Below are 14529 nucleotides of genomic sequence, written 5' to 3' on the forward strand. Positions count from 1 at the left end.
GTAATGGGACATGTTGGCCGGTGTGGGCAAGTTGGGCCGAAGGGCCTGTTTCCGTGGTAAACGTTACATTTCATTGCTGTCCCTCCACTGACCTTACACAAATGAAAACAAGCTAAATGTGAATATTGGGTGTGAGGGAATGCTGCACATTCAAAATCCCACAGTAATAATTTGATCCATAGTATTTTAATTTGGGAGACTAAAGGCGCAGTGGTACAGATGCTGCCTCAGCGCGCCAGAGACCCGGATTCGATCCCGACCTCGGTTACTGTCTGTACGGAGTTTGCACGTTCTCCTCGTGACCGTGTGGGGTTGCTCCGGTTCCCACCCCCCATCCCAACGACTTGTAAATTCATTGGCCTCTACAAATTGCCCCCAAGTGTGCAGGGAGTGGATGGGGAAAGCGGGTTAACATAGAACGAGTGCGTTGGATGGTCGGCGTGGATTCGATTGGGCCGAAGGGCCTGTTTCCAGGCTGTATTCGTAACAAAACTTTAAAACAAATACTACTGAGGATAAATATACTGGCAATTATCTGTTTGATTACATGGGAAATGTGTTTTTTTTCACAATGCCATGACAACGCAGTAAATAACGTGTAATATCGTGAACAAACCTCGGTTAATATACTTCTATTTGATGTGTTTTATTTTGTTTGTAAAACAAGTTTGTACCTCAACACTACTGGAGGTCAGATGCAGCTGGGTTTGCGAAAGTGGTCACAAAAAGCTAGAGTAACTCAGCAAGACAGGCAGCATCTCTGGAGCGAAGGAATGGGTGACGTTTCGGGTCGAGGCCCTTCAGACAGAGTCAGGGGAGAGGGAAACGATAGATATAGATGGTGATGTGGAGAGACACACAGAACATCTGAATGATAAATATGCAAACAAATCTGTGGTAGCGAGAGAGCGAGTTTTAAAACGAGTCGACAGTGATTTGGAAGCATCAGCTGATTTGATCTGGGGACATTTACTCAATTAAAAACGCGCGAAATTACATGAAGTATAAAACGGTTTCGATTAGACGGCAAGGTTGCTGTGATGTCGTGCAGGGGCCTATATAACAAGATCGCACCATCGAAATGGCCCCTTTAGTGTAGCATGGGATGTATAGGGTGATTTCACGAAAGGTCACCGGATCATAGATCCTCACCCACGTGACCGCAAATTCCAACTGGGGTACGTGGGTGAGGATCTATGATCCAGTGACCTTTCGTGAAATCACCCTAGCCACCACCATTTATTGCGTGCACTTCGGAACGAATAAAATTATCAGTTGATAATATGTAGCTGTAGAAAGTTAATAAAGGAAGTGTTGTTTCTTGTTTTCCAATGCAAAAAAAACCCCCACAATAAGTGGGTTACCCACGGATAATAAACTCACGGGGAATGTTTCCGAATTACCCGCTGTTTAAAATAATGTAACCGCAACAGCAATGAAGAGACAGACACAACATAACAGCAACTGAAATGTGTAGGAAGGAACTGCAGAAGCCGTAGATTGACACAAAAAGCTGGAGTAACAGCGGGCCAGGCAGCATAGCTGGAGAGAAGGAATGGGTGACATTTCGGGTCGAGACCCTTCTTCAGACTGGTGAAAGGTCGGTGGAGAATGGATTGTTTTCCAACGCACTTCAACCCGTCTAATTGAATGTTAGTTCCTCCTCTCCCCCACCCCCACCACACTCCGGCGTTTCTACTTCAACGGAGAGATTTTCTAAGCAGTACGATGGTCTTTAGAAACTACCTCGATCCAGGTGCAGCAAACGACGGCGTTAGTGCTTCGCTTGCAAGTCCAGTGTCCATCGTCGCCGCCTGATTTGGATAAGGTGGGACCGAGTGACCAGCACGGATTTCACTTGGAGTTGGAAATGATGGTTTACCGCTGCGATAACACTCCGCCAGCTGCAGGCGATAATGAACCAAACAAAATACAATTTTCACCCAGTGGATCACAAGAAGGCTCCGTGTCCTAATAGGAAAATAAATAGTTTATGGGCCGAAGATAGACACAAAAAGCTGGAGGAACTCAGCGGGTCAGACAGCACCTCTGGAGAAAAGTCTATAGATAGTGTAGTTCTCATTTAAGTGAGCAATGGATTTATAATGGCAATGAACAATTATCGTCCACTAGATGTACCAGTTTTGTTCGCCTTCATTATTTGCCATCTCTCACCCATTAAGCAACTTTGTTGAATTCCAATTGTTGTTTGAATTCGAGTACTGTTAAACAATATCACTGCACACTACGCTATTTAGAATTAGCGTGATGTGGGAAAATCACATCATATATGTTTGACCCTTGCTCATTGTGGTTTTAATAAAGAATTCAACAATTGGTCCCAGCCACAGATGGGCCCGTCTTTTCCCATCGAAATACTTATTGCAATTTGGAGATGTTTTAAACAGATCTGATTTCAAAATATGGTTTGATCGAATCAAGAGACTAGTTTGTGTGATAGTCCGTATGGAAGTATACTCGCCCTGTAAAACGTTTGTGACTGTAGTTTAACTGCTGTAATTTCATCGGGGTAATCGGGCACCGAACAAGAGATGGAGCCACAAGGAACTGCAGATGGTGGTTTACAAAAAAAAAAAAAACACAAAGTGCTGGAGTAACTCAGCGGGTCAGCGACTGAAGAATGGGCCCGACCCGAAACGTCGCCTATCTATGTCCTCCAGGGATACTGCCTGACCCGCTGAGTTACTCCAGCATTTGTGTTTTTATTTTGCTGATAACTTAAATAGGTCTTTTACCCTGCCATAGAAACAGAACGATCTGGAGTCTGGAAGGGCTATACAATGAGTGCCAGTTTCCTATCGCTTTTGCAAATCCAGCCTATGTCTCTAACTGTGTGTTTCACATTATTGTGTACCCGGTTCGGGCGCCGGGCAAACGAAGATTTAAAAGCAGACCTGGGCATCGCATCGCAAAATAGGTTTGTAGAATCGCTTCAGCCGTTGCATAAATACTTCAGCTCAGGCAACAAACAACCCGATGAAGGCTGCTTGCTGCTAGCCTGGCTTTCTGTGTATCTCTGTTACGTATCGGGAGCAAGTCATTTTAATTGTCTTCGTGTTCCCTTGTTGATATTTACAGATCACAGTTTTATTCCAAAGTTAATCTTTCCCCGTTCTTTCTCGTCTACAGAATGTGGTTAAAAAAAATAATCTCACCCTACTCGATCCAGTCAAGTACGTACATTAAAATGCTTTCCCGTCTCCCGCCAAAATATAAATAAAATGACATTTTAATCCTTGTCGAGTTTTACACTGCCTTGTTAAATCTCACGTTGCTTTTCTGCCGTTTGAAACTTGCATATGCTAATTTCTTTTCTCCCCACAGTCTGTAATCGTTGGTCATTAAGCCTTCAAATCAGCCGCCTCCAACCCAATGTATTCATTACTCAGTTTAATTAATGTCTTAATACGTCTGAACAGTGAAAAGACAGCACTGTTTTTGCATCGTTTTTTTTTTAAGGAAACGGTGATTTGACACACGGCCACTCACGACATGTTTCAAAGACCATATTTAGATTTAGTTGCCAAAGTATCAATCACCTCGTAAACAGTTTCCCTTGCACTGCACCCCACCACGCGTAACACAGTCTGTCTTCCACGCCCGCGTTGTTAAAACTCAAAGTTCTTGCCTTAAGAAGGGTCTCGACCCGAAACGTCACCCATTCCTTCCATACAGAGATGCTGCCTGACCCGCCGAGTTACTCCAGCATTTTGTGTCTATCGTCTTGCCTTAATTCTGTCTACTGCACAGAACAGCCTGTATAGAATTGTAATGACACCGACCACATACACGCCAATTTGAGATTTATGGTCTTCAATTCTAATAGATAGCAGCCCGTATAACCAGTACTTAATAACCAATAAAGATAATGAGGCAGGTCAACCTTGGAACAGCGTGGAAACAGGCCCTTCAGCACAATTTACCCACACCGGCCAACATGCCCCATCTCCATTCGTTCCACCTGCCTGCGTTTGGCCCCTATCCTTCTAAATCTAATTTATCCATGTACCATCTAAATGTTTCTTAAACGTTGCAATATGGCAGCTCGTTCCATACAGCGCGTTCCTTTAGTGATATGCACCACGCACATATTTACACTAGTCTTTCCCTAACTCGTTTTATTACTCACACACACACACTGTGTGTATAATTACATTCGCGTCATAGAAACTGTGATAATATAGAATAAATATTTTCAACCCGGTTCACTCACGGAATGACTTTTGCAAAAGACCACCCCCACCCAAATAAATCCCAATATCCGCAGCTTTACAAGAATTTATTTGATCACCATAAGATACACCTGGAGTCCCGTCGCAATCATCTCTCCTCCTGATATGTACGGGCCAGTCTGCAGCAGAATGAAGGGACGGGATGCGTTTGCAGGATTAGAGAGAGAGAGCGGGCTAGCGAGCGATCAGTGTAGCGATTCATCTCCAGTTTCTCCATTTATGGCCATTGAGCGCGAATCTAATCTGCGATTAGATTAAATTAGGGGGTGGGGAGGGGGGAGAGGGGAGATTCCCAAACGGACAAAATCCATGCAGCAGCAGACGAATAGAATCCAAATAAATACATTATAATTTTTTTAAAAGACGAAGCTGAGATGAAATGACTTTTTTTTTTGTCCAGAACTTTTTCCAGATAAAACTCAACAATTCTCGGTGCACGAGCCGATAATCGTGTTGTATATAATGTAACTCCGCATGCAAAGAGTTCTTAGCAGTTAACAGTTTTTTATGAACGAAAGTTCATTGCGTGTCTGCAAAGTCTTATTTCCGAGGCTGTTCGTTGAAAGGAAATTCTGCCGTGGACGGGCGAGATCCCGGGCCGTTGTCGTGCAATTTCCTGACATGTTTTTTCAGGTCAAAGTTCCGACAGAAACCTTTGCCGCAGGTGGAACAGGTGAAGGGTTTCTTGTCGTTGTGAGTGTGCATGTGGAAGGTCAGGTTATAGATCTGGTGGAAAGCTTTGTTGCAGATGCTACATTTGAACTGCTTCTCCCCGCTGTGAGTCAGCTTGTGGTTCTTGTAGTTACCTGGAAATAAGACGTCACACTGATTTATAAATTAAGAGAGTCCAAAGTTTAAAAAAAATAATTATATATATATATATTTTATTTTTTTCTTGGTTAACAAATATTGACTCTACTCTGGGTTAAGCGACGTTTGAGTAATATTACTGAATACATCCGTAGGTTTATCGAAATTTTCACAACTCCTGGAAAAATACGATGGCGGGAGTCTTCGTATAATTGGGGATGAAATTTTAGGTTAGGTATACAGCGCGGAAACAGGCCCCGAGTCCCCGCCGAACAGCCCGAACACTAGCACTATCCTGCACGTTGGGCACAGTTTACAGATTTTTTTTTAGCGGAAAAAGCCAAACATGCGCGTCTTTGGGATGTGGTAGGAAACCGGAGCACCCGGTGGAAACCGACGCGGTCGCGGGCAGAATGAAAAAAATCTGCGTACAGACAAGCACCCGTAGTCAGGATCGAACCCGGGTCTCTGGCGCTATGAGGCAGCAACTCTACCGCTGCGCCACTGTGCCGCCCAAATGTCTCATGGTATCCGGCTAATGTTTTTATTTAGTTAATGGTTCAACGGTCCTAGATACCTCGGTACAGTGACATTTATTTTTATTTTGGATATGGTTCAATAAAAGCCGTATTATACAAAAGCACAATCATACTGAAGTAGACAAAAAATGCTGGAGAAACTCAACGGGTGAGGCAGCATCTGTGGAGCAAGGAACAGGTGACGTTTGGGGTCGAGACCCTTCTTCAGACTTAAGTACACAAAATTGCTGGAGAAACTCAGCGGGTGCAGCAGCATCTATGGAGCGAAGGAGATAGGCAACGTTTCGGCCCGAAACGTTGCCTATCTCCTTCGCTCCATAGATGCTGCTGCACCCGCTGAGTTTCTCCAGCAATTTTGTGTACCTTCGATTTTCCAGCATCTGCAGTTCCTTCTTTAACATTCAGACTTAAGTACCTACGTATAGGGCCAGTAGTAAGACTGGGGATTCAAGCTTGTTACAATACATCGCGCTGTTCATGTTCGGCTCACTGCTTAGTTGTTTTCTTCCCGGAGAAGACGCATTGATATTTCTTTTCCACCCGCCTTACCTTTTTGGTGAAATCCTTTCCCGCAGAACTCGCAAACAAAGGGCTTATAGCCGGCGTGGATCCTGGTGTGTGTGTTGAGCGTGGAACTTCTGTTGAACGCTTTACCGCACTGATTACACTTGTGCGGTTTCTCCTGTCGGGTGATGAAAACGCCACGTTAATAAACACACAGCCACGGCGGGAACATGACCGCGGTCCGCTGTTCAGACGTCGGAGAGCGGCAAACCACGGTTCTCCTCTCAACTGACCCTATCGCAATGTAGGCCTAAGATGGACATGAAAATAAACCTGAAGGGACTGAGCGGGACAGGCAACATTTCTGGGGAAAGGGAATGGGTGGCATTTCGGGGCGAGACCTTCCTTCAGACTGATAGGCAGGTCTGAAACAAATGAATCCAAAATGGGCAAATGCCCCCCTCCAAATCAGACTCCGTTAAAAACGGATATCAACCACCCCGTCAGACCCCCCCCAGTAATGGCGGGGTGCGGTGTATGGCTTCTGGCAAAATTCTCCATCCAGAGAAATTATTCTGCCCCAAATCGCTTCAGCCTATTATGCAAGCAGACGCGAGAGGCTGAAGGTAGACACATAAAGCTGGACAGGCAGCATCCCTGGAGGTCTCTCTTCCGTTTAAACCAGCATCAGCAGTTCCTTCTTACACACGAGAGGCTGAGTTGGACAAGGAGGCGAGGTGGCTGTGCGCCGGTCTATTCGCACGCTATGTGTGTTTTTTTTTTAAATTATCACGGCGCTGTTCGCATTTCTACCCACTGTAAGATCATCTAAACCCCAGAAATCGCCAACAATATTACAACTAATTGATGGTCCCATCACTCCAAAGACATGCAGATTTGTAGGTCAACTGGGTTGGTGTAAATGTAAAAAGAAAGTCTCTAGTGTAGGATAGTGTTCATTTGGGGGGAGTCGCTGGTCGGTGCGGATTCGGTGGGCCGAAGGGCCTGTTTCCGCGCTGTATCTCTGAACTAAACTAAATTCGGACAATGCAGATTTGACCAGGTCACTGTTGCATCGTTGCCGCTAAACACCAAATATTTGGAGTGTTCTTTGGTGGTGTCAATCCTAACTGCAGGCCACACGGCAAAGAGTTGGCTTGAGCGGAGAGAAGCACTCGTGTACACCTTCTACGGCCGGGCAGTACACTGGTGACTGCATTGGAGTTGAAACGGAGGCAGCGGACCTACCTGGGTGTGTATGATCTTGTGTCGGCACAGGGTGCTGGCTTGGCGGAAACCTTTGCCGCAGACTTTGCAAACGAACGGCCTGGCTCCCGTGTGGACCGGCATGTGACGGGTTAAATTATAATGTGCGTTGAAAACCTAAAGGGAAAAAAAAACCACGCACACACAGAAGGGAAAGAGATTTAGAATCGGTGTAACGATGGCTTTTTGAAAGCTGAGCTAAAGTGCTGGAGTAACTCAGTGGGATCTCTGATGAGTTCTGATGATCTCTGATGTTTCAGGTTTCAACCCTTCTTCAGACTCCAGTTACTCCAGCACTTTGTGTCTTTTTTAAAATCTGTTGTAAACCGGCATCTGCGGTTCCTCGCTCCTTTCAAGAGGGGAAGGGAGTGGGAAGGAACATGGGGCTGAAAGACGGGGGTGAAACGCTTACCTTTCCACAAACTTCGCAGGTGAAGACTTTGGGTCTGCTGTTCGGCGGACTGCTGCTGAGTTTGGAAGAGTGTTTGAGGCTCAGCTTTTCCGACAGAAAGTGCGCGTTCTCCTTCACGCAGTGTTGGAGCTGGGAGGGCGAGAGGTCTTTGAAAGCCGTGGGGTACCTGTCGACCGAGGGCAGCCCCAGTTTGTTCTTGTCGGCGAGGACGCCGAGGGGGGAGCCGAGCAGGTAGGACGCCATAGGGTGCACGTTGAAAATGGTGGAGGCGGCAGCGGCGGCGGCGGCGGCGGTGGTGGCCGGTGGCGGGCACGGCCCCCCGTCGATGTAGTTCAGGTAGCACAGAGCTCCCATGGCGTGGAAGGACGACTGGTTGACCACCCGCGGACGGATGAGCCGGTAGTGGTCCAGAGGCGGCGAGGGGGTGGCCACCTCCGCTTTGGAGGGCAAGCCGCAGTTGACCAAGTGGCTGCAGTCATAGGAAGAGGCCTCCAGGTGGCTTTTGCGGTGCTCGGCTAGGCCGCCCTTCGCGTTGCTGTCGTAAGCCAAGGACAAGAGTGGGATCATACAGGGCATCGAGGAGTTGAGGTGGAACACGTGCTTGGGCTCTCCTTTGGCTCCCGCTCCATGCAGTAAGTTTGGGTAAGGGAAGTACTTGGGTTCTGGAGTCCTGGCCATAATTCGCTCAATGGAGAAAGCCAATGGTTTGGACGTGTTGACCATAGCGTCGCTGGTATGCAGGCTCTCTCTCTCAGTAGAAGTGGCCGCCAGTATCTTCTCAGCTCGATAGCGGTGGGAATAAGTGTTGTCCATATTGGTTTGTATTGTGGAGGAGCTGTTTGCTCTTTTTGCGCAGAGTGTGTGGACGTTCCTCCTTTGCCCGGTGATGGATGTGAACGGGATTGAAGACACTGGCAGCATGCAGCAAGTTTGTCACACGTCCTGTCACTTTTCCTACCAGTCCTGGCCCATTGAAACGCGCGGTGCCAAAAACCTTCCAGATATCTCGCCCATGGTCCTTCCTGGAGATGAGGAGATTTAAAAAAAAAAAGTCATCAATTCACTGGCTGTACACGGCAATGAAGTTTTTATTTGTGTTTTGTCAGTGGGCTGGCGCTCGGAGTTTGGTCGTCACTGGAAATCCGACTCTCGCCCGCCCACCCAAGGGAGACGGCAGATCCTTATTCGCCGTCTCTACCTTCCGCCCAGCGGTTCGCGTCGAATCAGGGGAGCGCTCCTGTCTGCTGGGCGTTTGACTGACGCCGGCGCCGCACATTGGAACAAGGTACATCAGCAGTCACCGTATTCAGGGTCTCAGCAGAAGGTCGCCTCAACGCCTCGCTACCGGCACACAGACACACAGACACACAGACACACAGACACACAGACAGACACAGACACAGACACACACACAGACACAGACACAGACACACACACACACAGACACACACACACAGACACACACACACACACACACACACACACACACACATACACACACACACACACACACACACACACACACACACACACACACTCAGACACACACACACACACTGGAGTAACTCAGCGGGTCAGCACTTCAGCATCTCTGGAGTTATTTCAGCTTTTTTGGGGGTCTATCTTCGGTGTAAACCAGCATCTGCAATTGCTTCCTGCACACACCTCGCTACCGCCTCCACGAGCATCCAAACCCCCCACAATCGCCTGCCCGAGAGGCCAAATGATTTTTTTAATCCCGGCCACTTCCGACATGAACAGATAGCGGCCGATCATTGCATTTCACTTCCTCCCCTCGCTTTAAAGGCACCAGGTTGACACACACACTTGTTGACACAAAAAAAAGTAATCGCGCAGTTTTCTGAAATCCAGTATCGGGCATATTCTACACTTAAGAAACATTCCTGGGCACAACATACGCGTTATAAACAACGTGTTTTTTTCAATGTAGAAATAGCAATTTTACAATTGTAAATAGTTTTAGAATCAGCTCGATTAGCCACCCGCGTACAAACGCAACTACATGTCTGAAGAAGCGTTGCTTTTCTCCAGAGATGCTGCCTGACCCGCTGAGCATCTGCAGTTGCTTCCTACTTCAAAAATACTGCTCGGCTAATACGTCCTGAAGTTTGTTTGTTTGTTTGTTTTATTAATTTATTGAACATGTTAAAATATACAAACACAAATAAACTTGTAAGCAATAAAAAATAAAATAAAAAAAGATGAAAGATATGCAAAAAAAAGTCACGTTGATAAAGGAATCAGGCCATTGACATTTTGCCCAATTCTAACCGTTTTGCCCAATCCTACTTTTTCCATCAATAGACAATAGGTGCATGAGTAGGCCATTTGGCCCTTCAAGCCAGCACCGCCATTCAATGTGATCATGGCTGATCATCCCCAATCAGTACCCCGTTCCTGCCTTCTCCCCATATCCCTTAACTCCGCTATTTTTAAGAGCCCTATCTAGCTCTCTCTTGAAAGCATCCAGAGAACCTGCCTCCACCGCCCTCTGAGGCAGAGAATTCCACAGACTGCATCATTTCTGCATTAAAAAAAAAAGTATTGCATTTATATCATGTCTTTCAGATGGACAAGGTATTGCTAGTGAATGACTGGAGACGCCTTGTTTTCAAGTCCTATGTTCTATAATGGGAGCTTGTTGCCCATTGTACTGTTCAATAATACGATATTCGTTAACGAAGAGCGAATTCATTAACGGAAACATCAATTTGCACAATGTTGCAATACACCCTCGGCAGGCAAGTCATTATGCACTCTACTGACGGCGTTGTACACTTTTTTTGTCAAGTGCTTTTATGTAAACAATGCGTTTTTAATTGGCAGCGTGATATAATCTATTTTATCGTTTGCTGACAGTTCCAATATAGTGTTATAAATAGACCTTCATTTATGCAAATACCCTTTCAGTTCAGAGGAGAGAGAAGAGGTATTGAACCCGAAAGAAAGCTTCCAGCTGTATATTCGAAGGGAAGAACAAACACTTCACGCTGGCAAGACACAGCGCCCTGACAAAGTGAGAGAAAGAGGACTATAGATTAAAGGTACCAGTGGAGATTCTGTGACAGAGGCCGGGGTGAGATTTTAAGTAGACTTGGAGCGATATTGCCGAGCGCGGCGCGCTAAACTCCAGAGATGCTGCCCGCCCCGCTGAGTTACTCCAGCATTCTGTGTCTATCTTCGCCTGCCCTTTCTCTTCGAAACTCTCATTTCCCGGCGAGACGTTGGCGGTGGTCGATCATGTCAACAGTTGGCCTGTTGGATCTGCAGGTTGTTATGAGGACTCTGTAATTCCAGCGGAGATATGGCCAAGCCACCGATGCACCCCCCCCCCCCCCCCCCCCCCCCCCCCACCCCTGATGGAGTTATTTATTAAATCAGAACTTTTTTTTTTAAAGGGCCTTAAATTTGTGTTGCGTTACTGTCGCCTATCTCGGATTGGTTTGTGACCTAAAATCCTTACATGTAAAGATTGGTGCATGCGATCAGCAATTAACAATAATATTGTAGACGTGTGGGAATGAACTGCAGATGCAGTTTTACACCGAAGACACAAACACAATGCTGGAGTAACTCAGCTGGACAGGCAGCATTCTCTGGATAGAAGGAATGGGTGACGTTTCGGGCCGAGAGCCTTCTTCAGACTGATTATGTTTTAAATGTTCCTGGGGAGTTAATTTGACGGCGTGTACACCCTGGAACCCGTGCTTCACTGCTGGCAAGAGAGCCAAAGCAGGCTAGGCTAGGAGTTACAGATTAGGAGACAGGCACACGGGTCAGGCAGCTGGGTTACTCCAGTACGTTGTGTCTATCTTCGATATATACCACCCTCCGACACACGTTGCAAACTAGAATTTAGCTTAGGTTCCACACGGTTCTATATTCCCAAATCGTTTCTGCTTATATCGCTGTTGCCGTTTACACGATGGATTTCATATCGTGTTTACTTTATGCATAAGATACATAATCATATGAATCAGGGGCGTGAGTGAACCACTCCGGCCCTTGAATCTGCTCCTACATATTATAAGATAATGACTCAACTCCGCATTCCCATGGTAATCCTTTATCCTCCCGCTAACCATGAATCTATGCACCTTTGCCTTAATATGTTCTTACCCTCTGCTTGCATCCTCTTTAGACTTTAGCGATGCAGTGCGGAAACAGGCCCTTCGGCCCAACGAGTCCGTGCTGACCAGCACTAGCTCTATCCTACACGCTAGGGACAATTTACAATTTTACGGGAGCCAATTGAACTATAAAATCTGCACGTCTTTAGAGTGTGGGAGGAAGGAAGGTCACCCTGTGAAAACCCACACTGTCACAGGGGGAATGTACAAACTCCATACAGACAGGTGTGATCAGGATTGAACCCGGGTCACTGGCGCTGTAAGGCAGCAACTCTACCGCCCTTATGAGGTTCCAAAATGAATGAAAAATCACCTCATCTTTCTGTTAATTGGGCGACCCCTTATTTTTAAACAGTAATTCTTCTTTCCGCTATTCTACTCGCGGAAACATCCTCTCCACAATTACCATGTCGCACCTCCACCGAATTTGATGTTTCCATCAATCTCTCCCGCTCTTCCAAACTCCCGTGGATGTAAACTTTACTTGAGCCACATTTCTTCTTAAGACAACCATCAATTTTCCACCTTTTCTGTGCCTCTACACACACATTAACACCATTCTTTCAAAAGGAACTCTGACGCGAAACCGTAATTGCTCTTCCTTTCCACAGATGCTGCTGGACTGGCTGAGTTCTTCCAGCATTGTCTGTTTTGCTTTCAGCACAAAATACTCCAGCAATGGTTTCATCAACACCCTGTATGAAGCATGACACCTCCCAACTTTTGCGTTCAATACTGCCAGCAATAAAGAACATCGTTCTGTTAGCGACCCTAACTAGTTTAGTTTAGTTTAGTTCATACGTTCTAGGAGCAGAATGAGGCCATTCGGCCCATCAAGTCTACTTCGCCATTCTATCATGGCTGATCTATCTTTCCCTCTCAAACCCATTCTCCTGCCTTTTCCTCATAACCCCCGACACCCGTACTAATCAAGAATCTATCCATCTCTGCCTTAAAAATATCCATTGATTTGGCCTCCATAGCCGTCTGTAGCAATGAATTTCACAGATTCACCACCCTCTGACTAAATACATTCCTTCTCATCTCCTTTCTAAAGGAACGCCCTTTTATTCTGAGGCTATGGCCTCTGGTCCCAGACTCTCCCACTAGTTGAAACATCGTTTAGTTTAGGTTCGTTTAGTTTAGTTTAGTTTGGTTCAGAGACATAGAAACATAGAAAATAGGTGCAGGAGTAGGCCATTCGGCCCTTCGAGCCTGCACCGCCATTCAATATGATCATGGCTGATCATCCAACTCAGTATCCTGTACCTGCCTTCTCTCCATACCCCCTGATCCCTTTAGCCACAAGGGCCACGTCTAACTCCCTCTTAAATATAGCCAATGAACTGGCCTCAACTACATTCTGTGGCAGAGAGTTCCACAGATTCACCGCTCTCTGTGTCAGAGACGCAGCATAAAACTTACCTTTCGGGCCACCGTGTCCACATCGGCTACTTGACATCAGTTCACTCGAGTTCTATCATCCCATGACTTTAAGGATATAGGCCAGATAAACCCCACGCAGTTACAGCCTCTTTTTTTTTTTACAAACAATTCATTAGGATCCAAAGCTCTCAGAATGTTGATATGTTCTAAAAAAATATTGCTTAAATGGGCAACTTCACATTTTCACACATTACAGTCCATTTCACAGTTCTTTGCCCGCTCACATAATCTATACCCGGATACAGTCTTATGTCCCTTCACAACTTACTGTTCTATCTATATCTCACTTAAGCGAGTTGAACAGTCCCACCTTCCAAGTCATCGATATCAATTCCAAGAAGTTGGTGACCCACCATCGAATCCTATGGCTTGCAGATCATTACATTGCCAACAGGAAAACGACCCATTAGAGCCTCCTGTCTGTTTACTGTTAGCCAGCCAATCTTCAATCCGTGCCAAAATGTTTCTTCCGGCAATACCGGTGCTAATTCTCCACAATGATGTGCGAGAAAGAAACGAGAAATGGGTAAAATCCTCAAACCCACCTGTTAACATTTTAATAATTAATATTTTAATTGTTTGGGGATTTTGTGTTCCCTCTGGACGCTTTTTGAATATTATCCTTCAATAAAGTTCTACTTAGGAAGAGCAAGGCATGAGCGCAGATTGGTAAGAGTGTAGATTTCACACCTCCGGGTCCACCCATTGAGTTCATAAGGTCATAAGTGATGGGAGCAGAATTTGGCCATTCGGCCCATCAGGTCTATTCCGCCACTCAATCGTGGCTGTGTAGGAAGGAACTGCAGATGCTGGTTTAAACCGAAGATAGGTACAAACAGCTGGAGTAACAGCGGGTCAGACAGCATCTCTGGAGAGAAGGAAGGGCGACGTTTCGGGTCGAGACCCTTCTTCAGACTAGTTAGGGATAAGGGAAACGAGAGATATAGGCTTCTCCCCATAACCCCTGATACCTGTTAACAGTTCAAGGTGAAGTTTACTTCTTGGTGTGATGGCAAGCAATTGTAAGGTCAAGAGTTATGTTGCCAGAGCAACAAGCGTTGGTATAATGCGGATGAAACGATTCCTGCCGTCACTTTCTTAAGTTTAGGTTTAGTGTAAAACTAATGCATTGAAAAGCTTTGTATTGC

General features: G+C 46.0%; 1 protein-coding gene across 1 annotated transcript; it reads right to left on the minus strand.

The window, feature by feature from the left end:
* Nucleotides 1–4286: 4286 nt before the first annotated feature.
* Nucleotides 4287–8848, minus strand: fezf1 (FEZ family zinc finger 1). Its single transcript, XM_033037621.1, has 4 exons — nucleotides 7785–8848; nucleotides 7355–7489; nucleotides 6152–6284; nucleotides 4287–5059 (listed from the first exon to the last, which is right to left on the minus strand). The coding sequence occupies exons 1-4, from the start codon at nucleotides 8703–8705 to the stop codon at nucleotides 4794–4796; spliced, it is 1455 nt and encodes a 484-aa protein (XP_032893512.1). The 5' UTR covers nucleotides 8706–8848; the 3' UTR covers nucleotides 4287–4793.
* Between the last annotated feature and the right edge of the window lie 5681 nt (nucleotides 8849–14529).

Source organism: Amblyraja radiata, chromosome 19 (assembly GCF_010909765.2).
Source record: "Amblyraja radiata isolate CabotCenter1 chromosome 19, sAmbRad1.1.pri, whole genome shotgun sequence".
NCBI classification, from domain to species: domain Eukaryota; kingdom Metazoa; phylum Chordata; class Chondrichthyes; order Rajiformes; family Rajidae; genus Amblyraja; species Amblyraja radiata.